This window comes from Fringilla coelebs, assembly GCF_963513975.1.
Source record: "Fringilla coelebs genome assembly, chromosome: 11".
NCBI classification, from domain to species: domain Eukaryota; kingdom Metazoa; phylum Chordata; class Aves; order Passeriformes; family Fringillidae; genus Fringilla; species Fringilla coelebs.
In genome coordinates this window covers 11,741,762-11,762,328 of record NC_140037.1, presented here as the reverse complement: position 1 = coordinate 11,762,328, position 20,567 = coordinate 11,741,762, and the positions used below count along the sequence as shown (strand labels likewise).

The window sequence follows — 20,567 nt, the reverse complement described above, 5'->3', positions numbered from 1 at the left end:
CACTGCATAGCAAAATGGCCTGACTGGTTCATAAAACCCATTAATGAGGTAAAGAACACTTGACACACCAAGATCTCACACAGCACAAGAGACACACAGGTAGGAGGCTGTTCACTGCTAGCCAAAGGTAATCTTACCCGTATAACTGGCCTCCTGTACACCTGTTAGTTAAAATATAAAATATTATCCAATGAAACACATGGGTTTGATTTGTTAAAGATACTGTATCTTATTTCATCAGATTTTCAAAAGAACTCTACTCCCAAACATTTTAATTATAGCTAGATTTTGAAAGAACAAAACAAAACTATGCAGAACTAGTAACTCTCCTTTGCAGAACTGTTTTGGTCTAAAAAAAAAAATCTCAGCCACTTCATTTTAGTGATGTAACAAATTCCAAGCTCTTTGGAAACATTCATTCCTAATCACCCTTTTATCCTGCTACACTGTGCTATTGTTAAAAGAGAAGAAAGAGCCTGGTAATCCTTCTAGGTGGAAGACAATAAGGCTGCACTAACAACCATGAAGGAGAGGAACTGGACCTTTCAAAAAAAGACAACTCTTCTCAACTTCTGAAGGTGTTTGTAGCCAGCAACTACAATCTGAGCCATTTTCATTTATATGAGCCCCTCACTCAAGAACACTCTGCAGGCAGAGCATGTGTCAGAGAAGACACACAGAGTAGAGCTCAACTCAGACTGAGATCACTGCTGCTGTAGGTTTAGCAAGCAAGAGCTCCCCCAGTGCTCTCCAGTTCTGACCATTCCATTAGCTGCCACCTTGCTTCCCTCCTCCCTGGTAAGCCAAGTCACATAAGAGTAATGTGAGTTACACTGTTAGATTCGGGAATCAATATATTTACCTGGTTTTGCAAACATATGAATTTAAACAATAAAAAAGAAAGAATAAAGCAATGAGTTAGGTCCTGGTAAATTCAGTACAAACTGACAGAACTGACTGACCAGTTCCAGAAGCAAACACACACATCTGACCTGATCTGAAGGCTCTGAGTTGTAAGATAGTCTCTAAATGCAGCAGTTCGAGGCAACCAAAGGTAATGAAGACCCAGGAAAGTGCATCAAAAGAGAAAGATATCTCAAAGAAAAATCGAGCTATTGTATGGTCACTGTCTTTTCATGTGTGGATTCCACAGTAATAATGAACAAACACAACCTGCTAGTGGTACTGAGTAAGCAACTATAAAAAATTCCATCACGTTATATACAAATATGGGATTTCAGATCACAGCAATGCAATTTATCCACAAAACTTCTTAATTTAAACCATCAGGCTTAAATCCTTTTCTTTTATTTCTCAGAGAGAGAATGAAGTAGAATTTTAATTAGGCCTTAAAAGATTTATTCCTCTTAAATAATATCTGAGATGAGTTTGGTATAGAAATGGAAGTTATTCAAAATTAAACAGTGCTCTTCATTCCAGAGGAATGCACTCTACTCAGAGATAAACTGAACACCAGGCTTACACACATGGATTTTACTAAAATGAAATCCTTGACAAATACAACATCAACATATTCAATGCAAGGTTTCCCACAGTGTTTTACCAAAAATGATGGTCTTGACCTGGAGCAAGCATTTGCAATTCAGCTGCTGTAGCATGGGAGAGCTACTCTTTACAAACTGCTGCCTGTGCTAACTGTGTGAAACTCTGTTGAGGTTGAACTTTTAAATACACTACAGTCAAAAACATTTTGTGGACTCATCTCAGACTCAGGCTGAATCTGACCTGCTGTCACTCAATCTAAAATGCACTGTTTCCAGACAACATACTTTGTAATCACAAAGCATATGTGAATTAAAATCTAGTTAAAACAAAACAAGAAAAAGACATAAAAACTTTCCAGGGGCCATTCTCTATGAAAACAAAAAAAACCTGTTACAAATCTAGGAAGAAAAAGGGATCTAGACAGCACCAAGTTGGGCTTCTTAAAGGGAATTGAAACATGGGTAACTTTTGTCACGTTGTGAGAGAAGAAAAACTGCCCATGCTCCATTCCTGACAGCTGAGTTGAGGGGCTGCACGACAGAAACAGCCAGTGAGTGTGAAAGAACAGGGGCACAAAAGCACAGTGGAACTCAGAGAAACCATACTGTGCAGTCATTACCTTAGTGACAAAAATGTTGCTGGGAGGGAATGAAAAAGGTGACTTGTTTGTTTGATGTTAAATTCTGTGTCTCTAGAGAAACCCCATCAAAAATGATACTCAATTATGTTCCCTACACAGTAAAAAAGACATTCATGTATTTTTCGTGGAATCTGAGGAGCTCAATTCTTTACTCTGAATAACACACAACAGAAACTGTTTCAACCTGTAACTATAATCTACTTTACTAATTATTTTATACAGTAATCAAAAGAAAAGACAACTCACTTTTGATGTTTTATTCAAAACATTGACTTTTAAATTTCCTTTCACTTCCCTGTTAATTTTTATTCTCTAGACTTCAATGGCACTATTCTAAATATGGAGGAAAACAGGAAGCAAATTCAAGAGACTCCTATGGATAACGAGATGCTTCTAGTTCTGAAACACTCAGTGATCACTCATGTACTTACCATTGGCTAATCAAGATAGCAAGGACCTTCCCCATCTTCCACTCTTGTATCTTAAAACAAATCAATGCATTTCTCAAGTAACTTACCCTGTAGTCTCTGGACACACCCTCTGATGGGACAGACCCTGAAATCTGACTCGAAATGGTTGCAGCTATCAGCTGTTTACACCATTCCACGTGGGATCCAGTCGGGCTACAAAACCAGAAATTTCAAATTATTTAGCAGTAATTCAAAATGTGTATTTTCAACTGCACAGATCCAGAAAGCAACACTAAATGATCAATAACATCATAAAACTTTGTTTGCTTTGTGGGCAGAATGCAACTATCTTATTGATCAAATTACATAAAAGAATTTTACTAGATCATGTCAGAGACACAGAGCTGTCAGGAGGTTAAAAGTGAGGTTAGGGTCCTAGGAACTTAAAAGATGTTCTGCTCCTTATCCAGTGTAATTTTTACGATTCACATGCTTTTTGCTTAGATCCATCCATGGAATCAGTTTGGCCAAGTAACAGGAAACTCCTTATATTGTCCTTATTAATATGTCCTGATTATTCTGTAAAGCCTCAGAATTAAATTACTTTGTGCCAGTATTAAAAAAATTTAAACTATGCTAATGTTGTATTCTATATTAAATGTTGAAAATACATGTTGTCTAAAGGGTAACTTCTAGTTAGCTGCAGCATTTTCCAATTAATGAAATAAACCCTGGATAATCTTCAGGCTGGGCTTTCACATGCCACAGGACTGAACTGTACAGCACAAGGTGTTTACAAGAGCCCTAAAGCATCTGAACCACACTAAAGCCCAGGTGATGCCATTTCAGAACATCCCCTGAACTAGGGCTGCTCACAAGTAAAGCACCACTGAGAAGGAGAAGCAATGACAGTCTGAAGTGCACCAGGTCTGCTCAACACACATTGGTATCCAAGGAAAAACTGGGAATGCCAGAGGGAACTGCTCCCTGAGTGTTACCACAGCCTCAGACAGTATCTTAGATAACTGCCACTTTTCTTCACACCATTCAGCTGTGCTCGTCTACAGACTGAACGCTTATTCAGAAGTCAAATACAGAAAGAAAATGTTAATTTTTTTTTTTTTTAGTTAATTCATAAACTAGCTTTGGATTCTACGAACGCTCCATGACATTGAACTGAATATCCTTACAAATACCCAGCACCCAGCAGGTGCACCACACCTCGGACATTAAGAGGGTGGGGTAACAGCCTTAGATGACCAATTACTACTGAAAAAGAGGTCTTTCCTTACATTAACTCTGCCACTATAGCTAAGTATAAGGCACAGATCCACGCAACAACGTCATACCTGAAATGGAAGATCTTTCAAAAATTTTCTGATAAATTTTAAGAGCTTTCTCCCCACATGCACATTCTACACAAGACTAGATCTCACAATCTTGTTTTGCAACTAAAACACGTCTATGATAGTCCTGCTTGAAGAACCAAGACAACTCTCAGGTTAGTGCTGAACTTAAACCCAGATTCACTTAGAGAACTCCTCACTTAAGTTGTGCAAAAGAGCCCAACACCTAAATCCTACAGAAATCCTTTTCTTACCTCATTTATTTCTCCTTCTCTCACAGGTCTTTAATTTCCAGTATAGCTCTTCAGGGCTTGCCTAAGTTTGTTTTCAAATAAGCACTCACTTGTTAATTAAGAAAAGGATTTATTTTTCTAGGGCTTATCTTCACAAGGAATCACTACATCAACAGAGCTACTAACAGCAGGAAAACGAGTATGAATGCAAGACCATCCCCTGAGGCCAGTGCAGGGGATGTGACAGTGTTCCACAGAACACCGATCACGACGATGTGCCTTCTCCCCATGCGCCAGTGGGGCACGCAGCAGAATGACTGCCTTTGCATTCTATCTCATCTGCAGTCACACACAGCAGCCTGGCCTGGTACAACCCTACTGGCAAACAAGTGAACTGTATGACAAATGGACATATAACTCATATAGCCCAGGAAATAGCAAGATCAGAAGAAGGGAAGATGAAAATTAGGATAAGAAAATGCATTAATAAGGAATACAAAGGTGTACATTTTGGTGATAGAAAATGGACATTTTATTTCCATCCTCACCAGAATGACGGAACCCCCCAGGTTTCTACTAAGAGAAAAAAGAGAGAATACAGAGATTGGAACCTAGCACTGATTTTAAATATTCTTTTTTATTTACTTTTCATCATGGTGAGATTTCCATTCACTTCTACTCTTACTTAAGGATTTTAAGCTCAATTCTGAAGCCCACCTTCAGCTGGAAACTTCTGAGTGAAGTAATGTCTCTGCCAACGGCTGCCGGGGGAGATGTGGTCCCACCTGGCACCGTTCTGGTGAGACCCTGCGGACACACCGCACACACGGACACACACCAGGGACACACCGCAACACAGACAGCATTCCGGGACACACCGCACACCGAGGGGGCACAGCGGTGCCTGGGGACAGTCCCATCTCTGCAGATTAAATACGTGCACGGAAAAAGCCCCAAACCAACCGGGAAGACTCTCAAAACCCGCGGACGGTCTCAGCTCCGGTTTGCAGGACGCTGCCCCAACCCCCGGGCCGCAGCCCCGGGCCGCCTCGGCCAAGCAGGCGGCGGCAGTGCCGGCACACGGCAAGCGCAGTAGGAAACTTTGACAACGGCCGGTTCCCGCCGCGGACCATCCGCCGCTGCACAGCAGCCGCCCGCAGACTGCAGCTTCTCGGGCCGGAGGGGTCTGGGGAGGCCGCCCCGCGGCCGGGGTCCGCGCTCGGCCGAGGCTCGGGCCGAGGGGCGCCCGCCGCCTCCCCCGCCGGGCCCCGCAGGCCGCGTCTCCCCCTCTCCCGCCGCCCGCTCCGGCCGGGGCCGTCCCCGGCCGCCGGCCCCGCTCACCTGTCCAGGGTCTCGGTGCTGGGCTGGCGCGACCCCGCGCCCGCCGCCGCGGCGCCCCCCGCCCGCACGGCTCGCCGGCTCACGCCGCCGCCCTCCACCGCCGGCCCCGCCGCCGCCGCTCGCTCCATGGTTCCGGCCGCGCCGCCGGGATGGCGGGCGGTCTCCCGCCTCTCCGCGGCGCCCGGCCCGGCCGCCACAGCCCAGCCCGCTGGGGCCCCGGCAGTGCCGAGGGCTGTCACCTGGCGGCGGCGCCTTCCCAGAGGCCCCCGCGCCGCGAGGGTGGGCGGGCGGGCGGCGGGGCCAGGCCGGGCTGAGGGAGGGCCGGGCCGAGGGACGGCAACTCCCGCCCGCCGCCCATTCCGGCCCCAGCACGGAGACGCGGCAGGAAAAGGGCTGTTGGAGGCACAGAGTTCAGCACTGACATCTTTATTTTCCCCTCCCCGCACAGACACGGCAGACAGATGGTGTTCACTGCTCTCCCCCCGACCCACGGCCTGACACGTAGGGCCCGGCTCCAGAGCAGTCCCGCGGCATCCAAGGAGAGCGGCCGACATGGTTAGTGAGGAAGCGGCAGTACTGAGGAGATCCTGCGCTGTTACAGATCATGTTTTCTCATGCATAACAGAATGCTCGCTGCGACACAACACCTGAACTCAAGGCAGAGGTTAACAATACATCAAAAGGAGGTAGCACACAAGTCATGTCTTAGGTACAGCCATAACTGATGCTGGGGGGAAGGGTAAGGCATGAGCAAATAAAGAAGGCATTCAACAAATAACCTTTCTAAATAAGTAACGGAAGCCCAGCACAAAACCTAGCTTATTCTCCTCATGTCCATGGAAGGAAGAATACAAAAAAATCTAAACTAGCATTCCAAGACTGACATTTCTTATGGGATATTGGGCATTCATTGCTGGTGATGTTGGCACCCCAGCTCTGCTTTTTCACCCCTCCTAGAAAAGGCACTCAGCACGTGCAAGTCTCATCTTCACGACCGCAGAAGCTTCCCCAGGTGTGCTCCTGGCAGGGACCGGTGTGCACAGAGGACGGGAGGTCTGTGCAGAACAGCCCAGAGCACCCAGTTATGATGGGCAAAGGAGAGAGGGGTTCTGCTAGCACTGATAAAATCTGTATGCCTACATTCACACATAGTATTTTTCAGAACATACTAGATTAAAATCACCTTTATGTTGGTCTCATATGTAAAAACAATTAAAACACATATCCTATCTGACTTGAAAAATTCCAAGCCCGCAGAGAGCCATGTTAGAGAGCTTCAAAGACAAATTCAGCTGAAGAGTAATACAAAGTAATGTGTAATGAAGTAAGTGCAAAAAGATCCTTTCCATTAAATGACACTTTCCCAAATGTAACAGGTTATCATTTAGTGTTTACACAGTAAAAACGATTAGATTTTCAGAACTTTTTCACACCGCTCAGAGATGTCACCAATATGTTAAACTCAAATACAGAAACTTTAAATATTCTAATAAAAATAGCGTTTTTTTTCTTTAAATAAACCACAAGTAAGTAGAAGGCAAATATACCAGAGTATGCATAGCTTTCAAATGTAAAATACATCATGAACAACTGAGTATCCTTCTTCATTCATTTGATGTAATGAATCTTAACAAGTCAAGATTGGGGGACAACATTGTTGTTTTGGATACACATACTGGAGAGCATAGATTGGAGAATGAAATTTAGAGGACAAAAGTCATATAATTCTGCATATTTAGAGCATACATGCTGTATGCTCTGAAATTCCCTGAAAACACAGTGCAACTCAGTGCATATACTGAATTAAATCCAGAGGCGGTATATTTTTATTCCTTTGAAAAAATACTGTTTTAAATATTCAATGTCCTCTAAGCTTTGACTTATTTTATGGAACTATACCTTTAAATTTAGTTTTCATATGCAAAATATTTACACTTTATAAACTTGCAGAATTTCTAATAAACTATATTATATACACTTACACAAAACTTAATTTATATATAATCCTATTATATCTTGCAGATCAAAACTCACCACATGTACAATAATTTACAATGACAGAAGCCTCAAGCATCAAAATATCTCCTTTAAAATAACAATATTAGAGTCCTTTGCAGATTCTGATTTGCAGTATTTCCTGGATTGCTTGAATATCATTAAACTTATAAGAATATGCAAAATTTTAATTAAATATCAAGAGCAAAGTTTGTACTGTCATAAGAAATGCTTGCAAGTATTTAAAAACTACCTGAAAGAAACAAATTAAAGATTTACAAAAAGCGTCTGAAAGGCAGGCTTGAAACTAGAGCTCACTTGAATGTTCAATATAAGTGCAGACACCATATGCAAATCTTGAATACTGAAGCCCCTTAAATACGTTAGAATAAATTTGCTGAACAGGAGTTAAATTAAACATTAAAGTATAAATGTACAAGTTTTCAAAATTATTTATAACTGAGAATTTTTGTCTACTTTGGTATAAAAGCTCCTTTAAACAGGCACATTTATTTTTAAAAGACAAACAGAAGCTTTAATACTATGGCTATTGCTGGATATTTAAGCAATTATCTGTGGTTCTGTTTTTCATTTTATAAACCTTCTTTTGGAAACATTTAATTCTGTATTAATTCAAAGAACCAATACTGCCCACAGTGATAATGTGTACTGTACTTTAGTGCTGAACAGCTAGCCCAAACAGAACTTCTCAGATACCAGTACAACTTTCATTTGTTTTTTTAAAAAAATAAAATCAATTTACGATAAAAAGTTTTTATTTTGATATCTACTGAGCTATTTGAATTTTTTATCTAGAAGCATATCACTGAAATGCCTTCCATATTTCTGTTTATTTAAAAAAAGGAAAATTTTGAATTCTTGGTTGATCAGAAAGTTTCAACACTTCTCTCTGACATCGTGCAATATAATTGATTTTTCTCTCATGAACTCCATGAATGTATTCCTAACAGGAATACAGACATACCTAATTATATACAATGTTAATATTCCTATTGCCATTATTGTGTTTATTCATGACAGGTAAGACTGAGCATGAATTTCCTTACAAAAACATGACCTAAAATGTAATAAATTAAAGCATTCTTATGAAAACAATATATCAATTTAACTTCAATTGTACCAGACCTACCAAAATAACTCTTAAAGCCCTCCATAGCTATGAGTTGATTAATAATGTTCCCAGTCCACAGGTTCTGAAAGGCACGTAATTGAAGAGCTGGGTTTGTTTTGAAGTCCTCCACAAGTGAAGACAGTCTAAAAGAATTTGTGTTAGGACAGTCTAGTGTAAGGCATTAGAATATTCCTCTTTAGAGATCTGTGTTAAGCACCACTTGCTATTAGAGTTTAGAAAGAAGCCAACATTTTCTTCAAAAATGTGTTTGTACGTGGGACACCATTTGTGAGGGAGATGTTGATGAGGCTGATGAATTGGATATCTTAGAATTATTTGTGATCTGAAGCTCTTCAAGTCTCCTGATATAATCATCACGCAACGCAAGGAGCTCCAGGTAACGCTGCTCCACGGGGTTTGGCTGCTAGGAAGAGATCCACGTTAGTCTTAGCACTTCACTCCAGCTACTTGAACACAGGCTGCTCCAGTATGCGGGGCTTCCTGGCAGGTGTAGCAAGTCAGAGCTAAACAGAACCACCCACTGCTGTAACCTCAGAGCCCTCTGCCTTTCAGCTGTCTCCCCCAAAGTCCACCTTTGCACAAAATTGTTTGTCCTAACTCAGTAAAATCAGATGCCACTTCCTGGAACATATGGATTTTATTTTCTTGCCATCTAATATTGTGTGCAAGATAGTTACTTGTATACCTTGACCAAAGCTTTTTTCTTGACTTACTAAAAAGTTTTAGAGTCCAGAAGACAAATGTCTCAGCATCTTCCTAAAACACAGTGTTTAGCCAGATTATTTTAGCTACACTGATCAGATTTAAGGTCCATGTCTTCTGCTTAAATAACTTCTCACACCGATGAAATTTACTTGAGTTTTCAATAGTTAATTTGCAACTTAGTGTAAATAAGTGAAAAAACTTTTTAAAGTGAATTCTCTAAGTAAACTTGCATGTGTTTAAAATCAACTGCTCTGGCTTTCAGGAGATTACTCAGAAAGAGCCTTTTAACTGTTTCCACTTTGAGCTTAACTTCCTTTTCAGACTAATGAAACAAATGGAAAAGAACTATTACAAATGTCCAAAGCAGAGAGAGAGCTTTAAATTTCCTTCAGCTGAATATACCTATCTAGAAGTTGTTACTGTTTCACAGTTAACTGCCTCTAATTCAAAGCTATCAGCAGTGGAGTTTCAGCAGCAAAAGGCTGAACACCTCACCAGTTCAACACCAGTTCAACCTGCACTCTGAGATGCACCACTCACTATGCACTCATCTGAGGATCATGGTGAATGCTGAGGCAACTGTGGAAGTTGGATCAATGCTGAATGTAGGTACTAAGATGACTGGTGATGTAGGATAATAGTTTTGCTAGCAGAACATAATTCTAGAGAATGGACTAAGAAAGGTCATAAAAAATATGGTTCAGGTCACATGTCATTATTCAGTTGCTTAGTTGAAGATGAAGCATAAATTTCATGTGCAGAAAAAAAAGCTGCCTTTTGTGTACAAAAATGGTGAAAATTAGGGACCAGTAGTAGCAGCATGGAATACTGTCACTTGGTTTTGCATTTCCAAGGAGAAACTCCTGCCAAAAAACTCTCTCAAATAATGGCAAACTGCATTTTTAAGTAGATCTACAGCTAATTTGCATGTCTTATAATCCTTTATTTTCTAAAATAAATCTTTATATTCACCTTTTGCAAAATACCCTCATCTTTCACAACAAGAAACAAAAGCTTTAAAACCAGGACTTCCAAGTCCAATAGGCAATGTATTTGTAAAAAGCCATAGCAAACTGCCAGGCTTTCCTGAAGCCTCTAAAGTGCTTAAATAATACAGGAGATCAGCTGTGCAAAAGGAAGTGTATTGCTTGAAAACTACTGATTCATTCCAAGGCCTGGACTGTGAAGACTGCTTCTGTCAAGAAAATTGCTCCTCTATCTTCTACTCAAATCTCCACAAGCTGTTAAAAAGGACAAAAAAGTCTCTATACAAAATCTTTATGTGCCATATGGTGGAGATTTCCAGCAAGACTGTAACAAACACTGAGTATCCGTATGGATTAAAACCACAGAACTGAACTATGTGTCATTTGATAAAAAGCTTTTCTGGACTTTCAATCTGATCTACTTGAATAATTTTCAATAACAGCTTTCATCCACAGTGTAAACAATGCTGGGTCATCAATGTTACATAAAAAAATAAAATCTTACCATCAATACAGATAGCTTTGAAAGAGAAAGGACTCAATGGGTCATTTTATTTGTAAATTGTTTCATACCCTCTCTAAGCAAAAGGAGAAAGACCAAGCAAATGCAACTGTGTTTGTGTTGCTAATGCCCCAACTCTTCAGGGATCAGCAAGCCCCATTTCTAAGCATTGTCATTCAGGATTTAGTAGCATCAAATGCCCTTAGATATGTGTACAAGGAAAAGGACTAGAAAGAGCTCAAGGATGACTTGCCACCAAACAGAGAAATAAGTTCAATGAACCAAGAGACAGCTAAATAATTACTTACACTTTTCTTCTCCATCTTTACAAATAAATATAACATGGAAAACCTGAACGGATTACAGGTACTGCTCTACAAAATCTACAGAATCCTTATTTCCAATGTCTATGAGCATTTTTTCTATGTTATAGAGAATTTACTTACTTGTTGCCGAATCCTGGGGTTCCACCTGATGTAGTAATTAACCCAGAGCTCTAAATGCCGCATGCTGGCTACAGGATAGAGTGCTCGATTTAGCTCTTTACTATAAAAAGCATTGGTGTATTTAGATTTGTCACTGTTTATCAAAGACCATACGGATAACGTTCTCTCAGTCACTTTCTAAAATGAAATCAAAATAAGAAAAGTAAATATATGCATAAAATCAAGAAATCCATCATAGAAGCCATTGTTACATTCCAAAATTAGTACACTTCCAAAATTAGTACATTACTCTATTATAAAGATTCCAAACCAAGTGCTTGACAAGTATTTTAGTGACTGCATGGCACTATTCTATAAGAAAAAAAGCCAGTTCAAAATCTCTGTCTGCAAGGACTATAAACCAAATACAATATAACCAAAAAATTTTGCAATCACCTAGAGTAAAGACAGCAATGCAATGACAGTCAGTGGTTTGACCAACCTCTTTTTCTCGGAGGAACTCGCTGTTATACAAGAAAGTGCCAAAGCGGCAGCTGTACAAATGATCCAGGATTGTAATCAGGAACTGCTCATTGAATTCAAAGGCCGTAGGAAACTAAAACCAGGAAAGATAAACTCATTGTTTATATGGAAAACGCAGGGGGATATGCACATGCCCTGGTTAAAAGCCTGAAGGTAGAGTTCAGAAGTGTGGATATATCTACAAATAATTTTTAAGATACTACTTTCATGTATTTTACAGCAGACTAAGTTGAACACAAAGTGTTCAACTTTCTCAAACTAACCGCTGAAAAATCTCTTCTCAAAATGTTCTACCTACCTTTAATTTATAAAAAGAATAAAGTACAGAATGGTTACACATACACTTTTACTAGCAAGACAGAATAAAATCTCTTCAGTGCATTCTTGCAGTCCAGCACCATACAGGAAAATAAAGGTCCTGATCCTTAGCCCTAAGTGGACTAAGTTCACTGCTTTGTTTCATTACTTACTGACATTACTCACAGCACTCAAATCCCAGCACTCAAAAAGCTCCCTAGCTTCCTTTTAAAGCATAGATAAAACAACAGGTGTCCCTGCAGTTCAAGGGACAGCTTCACAAAATGGTCAAACAAAACAACAGACCCCATTAAGACAGTTGGGTGCAATTCCTGTAAAAGCTTTCTGCCAGGTATGAAACATCCCTCAGACTGGGTCTGAGAATCCCATATCCAAGAACACCAGCCATGCCTGCACAGCCAGTGCCACATCCAGCAAAATAACTGCAGCCTGTATATCACTTTCACAAAAGTGATACTATTTTACCACAGGTCAGAGCAGAGAGCTGTCCTCTTCAAATACTTCAAAAAAAACGAAGATGTAGGGGTTTTAGTTCAGTAATCTCTTCACACTGTTACCTTCTGAAGAACACCACCACTTACCTGTTTAGACATCTGCCACACACAATCAATAAACTGGAGAAAGATTGGCGATCTGTCAGTATCAGCATGATTTTTATCACCGTGGCCTATTCTCTGAAATGAAGCAAAGCAGCCTCCTGTTAACTGAAACATGATATTTTATGGCAACAGACATTGTTTCTTATTTTGTACTAGAGCATTAATTCTTTCGCAATAAATCAACCCACCATTAAAATTTCAAAATTAGTTACTGCATCAAGGAGGAGAGATTCAGATACAGAAACATTGCAAAGCTGTTCCAAAGATATCTGAAATAAATTCCAAAGATAATTGGTCCTGTTATAAAAACTTGCTGATTTTTAGACAAGCAGAACTGTGGAAGCATCCATTACTTAAATAATCAAGACATTCTGAACTACATTTACATGGAAAGTCTGTCAAAAGCCAAGCTGCATACTTTGTCTTGCTTTTTATTTTAAGCCACTGCAGGACCTAGATCATCAAATTATCCACACATAATCTTTTCTTTCTCCTTCACTTGAACCTCCACTTGAACCTTAACATTCACCCAGGCAAACATGAACAAGATCAAAAAACCATTCATGTTCTTGACACAAAATTAACAGATTGTTTAAATTTGGGTGAGCCCCTTATTCTGAGGTGCCCAAAGTAACAATCAAAGGAATTTGCCCCACACACAAAAAGTAGATTTGGTAAAAGCTATTTTACTTCCTTTTTGATAGCTGAGAACAGGTAAGAGATTCAGGGAAAAAGAGTTTCTTTTCATTCCATAATTGTGTTTGAATGTACTTGCTGGAGGAGACAGAAGAAAAGCAGGTATGTTGACCTGAGATGTTGTCTATCTGCCTGTAAGATAGCAAGCTTAATGCCTCAAGGACATGAAAAATCATAAGAGCAGTACACTACTCTGTACTATGGCTTCCAAGACAGTTTAAAATAATAGAATTGAATGGGAGGAAATAGAGGGAGATGAGGAATTGCAGCTGAACTCAGTCAACAGTAACAAATGACTAGAAAAGGGCTATAAAGAAGAAAACCAAATTGGCTTCCTTGCTCTTCAGTTTTCATGGTTTGAAATACTCAATATCCATTAAGAGTCATATATGTGTTTAGTAAGGACTGAAAGTCTGTCCACTTCCACTATAGTTAGCAGTTGCAGGATGTCTAACTATTTTCCATCTATAATTATGTCTCATATTTGAATGCACAATTAAAATTAAATTCCACATAAGTGAATTTATCATCTGGAGAGAGTACTAAATTCAGCAGCACACATAGAAAAGTTGGGGTAGGGAATTCCTTTTCAACAAGGAAACTTATTGCTCACTTCATTTGATATAAAATATGGTGAGGAACTATTAAGTAGTCTACTATTTGGTTATTTGATATTAAATAATGCAAATTGCAACCCTGGTATCATAAAAACATGATGCCTGCACCAACCTAGACAATGTAAGTAATGCTCTACTCTTCAACTCCCTACTAAAGGAAAATGAAACAACAACATTTTAAGAGATGAGGTTCAGGAACTGCTCTAACCGCACCGAGTGTCTAGTTCTCACTATTCAAGTCACACTTCTATCACTTAATTACCAAGCTAAAAAGGAGTATGAATTATCATAATATTTTCTGCTTGCGTTATAATTTTTTTATCATAGAATAGTTAAGGTTGGAAAAGACCTTTGAGATCATGGGGTCCAGAAGTGACAAATTCACCACTAAGCCATGTCCCCAAGCAACACATCACATGTCTTAAATCTCTCCAGGGATGGTGACTCCATCACTTCTACAGAACACTCCAGGAAAGACTGACTTTCACCATAAGCCAAATAACCCATCAAATAAAAATTTACAGTACTCTCAGATTACAGCAGATGGCTAAAGAGTGGCTTCAACCGTTTCCAAAGATTGCTACTTGACTGAGCAAGTTGGGAAAATAGCAGTTTAAGCAAAAGCAACTACTTAAATCACTCTTATTGCTGCTACATTGTCAGACATGAACCAATGGACTGAGTGAATCATCTGGAAGGGATGCCAAGGCCTGCCTCATTATTTGGAAAAAAAACATCTGTTGAAGGAGAACAAAATCCTTTGATTATCCAACTAAAATGAATGGTTTGACAAAAAGAAACATAGATTACTTGAATTTATTAATAATGATGAAGAACACACAGATCTCTTTTTAAGCTCTGTGGTAAACCATAACACATGTGTTTGACTTCAAGTGCCCTAGTTATACCATCTAATTTTATCTGCATCCTGAGTCTTAACTTTTTGAAGTACAAAATAAAACGTGAGAAAAAAAAGTCAAGCCAGTAGCTTCACATTTTCTTGTGGCTGTACCAAGACAGAATACTTAAAAGTTTATAGAACATATCACTGCTGAAAGACCACAAGTAAGTACACAAAAAACCAGACTGCATCAGCTATCACTCCTGACACCCAAAATACAAACCTCCTAAGCCTCAAAGTACCTTTTGAATGTCAGGTCAGAAACTGTCACAGCCTACAAGCACATGAAAATGGTGAGGTGATTTATGCTGAGTAGCTATACATGGATTTCCAAATGACTACAACACTCTTAACGTGTTTGCTCATGTAAAATGGGCATGAAACACACAGGTAGGTGTATTTCTCCATTTATTGATTTTTTCCAGATTGCCTATTTTCTGAATTTTAGCAATATTAATATCTTTAGAATATTCCACTAGGGACAAAATGTCCATACAAGTAACTTCTACTGAAGTTGTAGAAACTTCTTCCTGTGAATTACAGGGTTCAGCTCCAACAAGCTACACTTGTAATGTTTATAGTAAGTAACAGCACAGTCTCCACGGCAACCTAATCTGCTCCTCCAGGTTCCTCATATAGATTTCCTGGTTAAATGGTTAGCTGCCACATTTAGAAAAAGTTCCACTAAGACTTTGGAAAGTTTTATAACACAAAAAGGATGAACAAGGTCCCTTCCAACTCAGAATATTCTATGAATTTTCTGTGAAAATTATTCACATACCTGTGAAATATGCTTCCTATGGAAGCAACTACTTGAACCTTCTGAGCTTCTAACCTTCTGCCTAGAAGACAACTGAACAGAAGCTGAGCCAGCATTACCAATGACAGCCTCTTGGGACCTATTATGACAAGTTTACAATATTTGGGAATCAGCATGCAAAATCTCTCTTAGAAGACACTGGTCACTCATTTATCTGCTCCTTGTGACAGCCAAAACAGTCCAAAGAAAGAGTGATGGAGAACCTCATGTCCCAGCTTTATCTGATCTTCAGGTGAAGAATTTGAGAGGACACAATTTTTTTGCCTCCTTATTTTCCTTCTGCCTCTGTATTTTCTCAATAACTACAGTGACCCTAGCAATTCCATGCTTTTAAAAGGATGCAAAGGACAACATATGAGTTCTCAGAGAAAGAATAGCACAAAAAATATTGATCAAACAGGTCCAAACCTAAAAGTTCTGCTCAGTTTACCTGGAAATGTTTTAAATCTAAACTGAAAAATAATGAAAGGAATTATCAAACCCTGACGCAAAGTGAGCAGTTTAACACTGGAAGCTTTTCAAAAAGTTAATACTGCACAGTCTTTGCAATTATCTTCTTATTCTTACCGATGCAAACTTGTGTCCAAAGCTTATCCACTCTTTCTGCACCAGAACTTCAAAGCCTTCGATGGTTCTGTAGTAGCTGTCCAGCATGAGCATGGCCAGGGAGGTGAGCTGAGCCGTGCGGTCCCAGCCGTCGCTGCAGTGAACCAGCACCGAGCTCCGGCCCGACGACACCTTGTCTGCCACCTGAATGGCTCCTGTCAGCACCAGCTGGCCACAGCAACACACACCAAACAAACAACACAGCTTATTTCTGCTCTAGGTTAAGTCTACGTTCATTTCTTTGTATCTGAAATAATGCTGTTTCCATTAAAAGACCTGAAAAGAGCAGTGTAGTTAATTGGAAAAGAATTTTCTAGGAGATCAAGTGAATTTCTTGCATAAAAATAGAGAAATAGATTGGTTCCCTAATCCCTTAGTAAGATCAAATTCATCTCACCGCAAATTCTTAAAAAATAGGGCAGAAAACCTTGATAAACCAAAGAACATAAGCTTCTTTTACAAAGAAAGAGGGGATTTACCATAGGATATACTCTCTAAAAAATCAGTGCTATTTCATTTGACTCCTTTCTTTGAACCAAATGACTGAATTATCTCAATTGTTGGAAAAAGGAGCTTGCACCCTTCTAACACACTTATTTTCCAAATATTAAATTAAGATGAAAATTTTATTAAGTAGGATTCATTACATAATACTCTAATTACTTTTGCACAGCTGTACTTGAGGCAAAAGATCCAATGGTCAACCAGTAAGAACACTGGTGAATTACCAGCTTAAGTATTTTATTTGTGCTACCAGATGAAAATGACAAAATTTAGAAATAAATTTACAAGATTTATTTACAAACCCGTAATTCACAAAATAAAGTCACATACACACTGTCAACTAAAGTATTTACTAATATCTCACAATGACAGTCATCTGCAGGCCTTGTATAGCAAGAAGCCAAAATAAATCAGTTCTCATGCATGTAAAGCCAATCAGACTAAGAATGCATTCTTCTACTGAAGACTCTTAATTGAGGCATCCAACAAAGACTTAATTTCACCTACTGTTGCTTAGTTATGAGCCTCATAACTTACTCTAAGATTAGTTGGCAAAAAAAGCCAACACTCAAGGATGTGGTTTTTGTAGTCCAAGTAGTTTGATGTGTTCTAGGACTATTTCAAAGCTTAGCAAAGAAAGTATGACATGATAGATTTGGACAAACATCTTTCAAACAACCAAGAAAAAGTTACCTTTATATGTTCTAACCAATGGGTTGATTCCAGACTTGACAACCAGTGTGATTCTTCCACATTAGGATAAACAATGTCCTTCAGCTTCTTCAAAGATTCCCGCATGACATGAATGTTATGAATGTCCAAGAAGGTAAGTTCTGCATTGGGATATGAATCTTCACCTTCATATCCTCCCCCAGTTGCCTACAACAAGAGATCTGAAATTAACTTTAGCCATATACACTCTTTTCAACAGAACAAGAAAGGAATGAATGTCATTTGACATGGAAATAGACAAAAGTGATAAAATGTTTGGCTAAATAAATTTAAATTTAAGAGTTCAGTTAATAATAAGATACCTTTAATTAAAAAATTACGTTCAAGAATTTTAGAGCCTGTCTTTAAGAAGTAAATTAGCAACAACATTAAAGCTTCTTTTAAACTAACTTTTCTAAAACTAAATTTCAGTGTTGAAGACTAAACACATATTTAGACTGTTAAGATATTAAAGAGTCACCTAAGTAAAAAGTCTGCTTTGCTGCTGCTCTTTCAAAACATTTCACCATTACCACTACAGAGGATGTGCCTGGTCACAAAAGGAAGCAGAAAACCCACACATATTTTAGGGCACAAAGCCACCAATGAGACTTTCCAAAGATAAACATGAAGACCTTTAAGATCATTGAGTCCAACCATTAATCCAGCAGTGCCAAGCACACCAGTAAACCACACCCCCAAGAGCCACATCTTTTAAATACTTCCAGGGACAGTGATTCAACCACTTCCCTGGACAGCCTTTCTACAAATAAAATTCTCTGATATCCAATTTAAACCCCTCCTGGTGCAACTTGAGGCCATTTACTCTTGCCCCATCACTTGTTACTCAGGAGAAGAGCCTGACCCCACCTGGCTACAATCTCCTTTCAAGCAGTTGTATAAAGTGATAAGGTCCCTCCTGAGCCTCCTTTTCTCCAGACTAAACATCACTAGCTCCCTCAAGCTCAGAGTGCTGCAAAATTGCAGCATTTCCTGCAGACAGCAAAAACATGCTATAAATTTGGATAAATATATTTTGCCTTTATATGCCATTGCAGCTACCAGCTACACATCAGACAAGAGCCTAAAGCACAGGGTAGCCTTTCCCCACGAGTGCCACCTACACTGCTGTTCAGCAGCACAGTATCTCTATTCTGTGCTCTCTATCTCTTTTCTCAGATGTGGGGTTATTATCAGAGCTGCCAGGCTCTGCAGTGAAAGAAGCAATGAGTGTATTTTATTCTTTCCTTTGATTGTTAGGAAGTCTTTGTGAGGAATGACTGTAATTTCAGCATCAGGGCTGCTGCAGCTCCTGACTGTCTTGACCTATGTACAAGAAACACAGCAGTGCATGAGTAGCACAGTCCAAGATTTTGCTTAAACAAATCTTCACAGATGTTCACAAAATATTTTCAGTGCTGATCAGCACTGTTTTGCACTTTTTATGTCATTCTCCCTCGGACCTAGAAATGTACCCAACTGTGTCCACTGCTCTGATTGAGCATTTCATATTTAGATAAATGAAGAGTTAATTAAAACATGTACATATCAAGTTTGTCTGTAAGACAGTACCTTAAATTTTTTGGCAGTTCTTGGACAAACTCAATTTTTTACCCCATTTGTTTCAAAGATGCAACTGACAATCTTTCCACAAGGCAAACTGAAAGATGACATGTTTTGTTCACCCATAAAAATTCAGTGTGCAAAGGATAATGGGATTTGTACAGTCTACATTCTGTATTATAGAGAAGGCTGTACAGGTACAAATAGGTGCACCTAACTTGCAGAGAGCAATCCAGTATTATTGTAAATCCAGTTTTACTGTCCCTCTTGAATTATTATTGCTACTCTTGAAAGCAACTTAACATTTGTTACGCATAAACCTCTTAGATGCAAACAAGTTTTACCATTTCATATTCCTGTCAGCACAAACACTGAAGAGGACTCATTTCACTAAACTGGTGTTTTCTTTGTTCCACTAAACTATTCAGAAGCTGGAATTCCTTCTCTCCAGATAAGCACACTTGTCATTTCACTCAGGTCTCAAACCCTCTTGAGCTCAGCTCTCATGCTCTTTGCTGTGCAGACACACACCTTCACTAGTAGGTACTGAAGTGCACATCCCCTTCATGTGTGTTTGAACTTCCATGACTAAGGGACTATCCCCAGGCATGGCACATTCTCTTATGACAAAAGCATTAAACTTGTCTCCTTCACCACCACTCCCTAGCATGGCTTTTGCATATAAAGATGGAACACATCCATGTCTCCTGTGCTTCATGCCAAAAACAACACTGACAGTGTACTGGCATTATCTGAGCTTGCCTAAATAATCTAATCCTCAATAGAGCTGAAGGGGAAGCAGAGGAGAAGGTAATCCACAGGCATACCTTTTCTTCCTGACAGGTTAGAGGAGACGATTTTTCAAGAGCCATTCCAGCCTGGGCCGGTATATGATTCTGATCCCATTTAGGCTTTGATCACAAATAACAAACAAACAGCCACCTTACCCAACAAAAACATTGTTTCTGTACTTATCAACTGCAAACACCTGGGGAAGAACAACAGGTACCAAGGCATCCAAGATCATACCCATACTGCTGTTTACACTGCAAACACCCAAATTAACTTATTTATCACTTTTTCTTTATTTGATGGATGCCAGGACAGGTCTGAAATATTCCATGTAACAGTTAGGATGACCCAAACAAAGGATGCCTGTCAGTGGGCTTGGCTTTATGCACACATCCTTTCTAGGAAGGAATTTTCCCAGAGCATCTGCAGGTTGCACAGAGGTGGCTGTCATTCCAACAGGGAACATGCTCTACAGACCAGCGCAGAGCGAAGTCATGCCCAACTTCAATCCCATGCTAAGATATGTGCTTGGCTGAGAAGAGATACAGTAGAGCATGTCTGGAAATCCACATACGGTCCTGAAACTATGCTTAGGGACCTATTTCAGATACTCATGTCCTTTCATGGCCTTGAGGCTCAGTAATTGATTATCTAT

At 39.5% G+C, this 20,567-nt stretch overlaps 2 protein-coding genes across 12 annotated transcripts in view; both read right to left on the bottom strand.

Annotated features, from left to right (window-relative positions):
* MTMR1 (myotubularin related protein 1) overlaps positions 1-5,680 on the bottom strand; it is a 38,398-nt gene extending 32,718 nt beyond the window's left edge. For 6 of the 8 annotated variants that reach the window (XM_084212971.1, XM_084212973.1, XM_084212972.1 and 3 more), the window contains exons 1-3: positions 5,477-5,680; positions 2,664-2,769; positions 138-161 (exon numbers count right to left, since the gene is read on the bottom strand). In XM_084212971.1, coding sequence (XP_084069097.1) covers positions 138-161; positions 2,664-2,769; positions 5,477-5,604 — 258 coding nt within the window. In that variant the 5' untranslated portion in view covers positions 5,605-5,680. The remainder of the gene's footprint in view (positions 1-137; positions 162-2,663; positions 2,770-5,476) is intronic. The other 2 variants (XM_084212976.1, XM_084212978.1) reach the window with 1 other exon arrangement.
* Positions 5,681-5,896: 216 nt separating this feature from the next.
* Positions 5,897-20,567, bottom strand: part of MTM1 (myotubularin 1) — a 40,608-nt gene continuing 25,937 nt past the window's right edge. Inside the window, exons 11-16 of one of the 4 annotated variants that reach the window (XM_084213248.1) lie at positions 17,540-17,725; positions 16,304-16,510; positions 12,685-12,777; positions 11,745-11,858; positions 11,264-11,440; positions 5,897-9,027 (exon numbers count right to left, since the gene is read on the bottom strand). In XM_084213248.1, coding sequence (XP_084069374.1) covers positions 8,860-9,027; positions 11,264-11,440; positions 11,745-11,858; positions 12,685-12,777; positions 16,304-16,510; positions 17,540-17,725 — 945 coding nt within the window. In that variant the 3' untranslated portion in view covers positions 5,897-8,859. The remainder of the gene's footprint in view (positions 9,028-11,263; positions 11,441-11,744; positions 11,859-12,684; positions 12,778-16,303; positions 16,511-17,539; positions 17,726-20,567) is intronic. The other 3 variants (XM_084213249.1, XM_084213251.1, XM_084213250.1) reach the window with 3 other exon arrangements.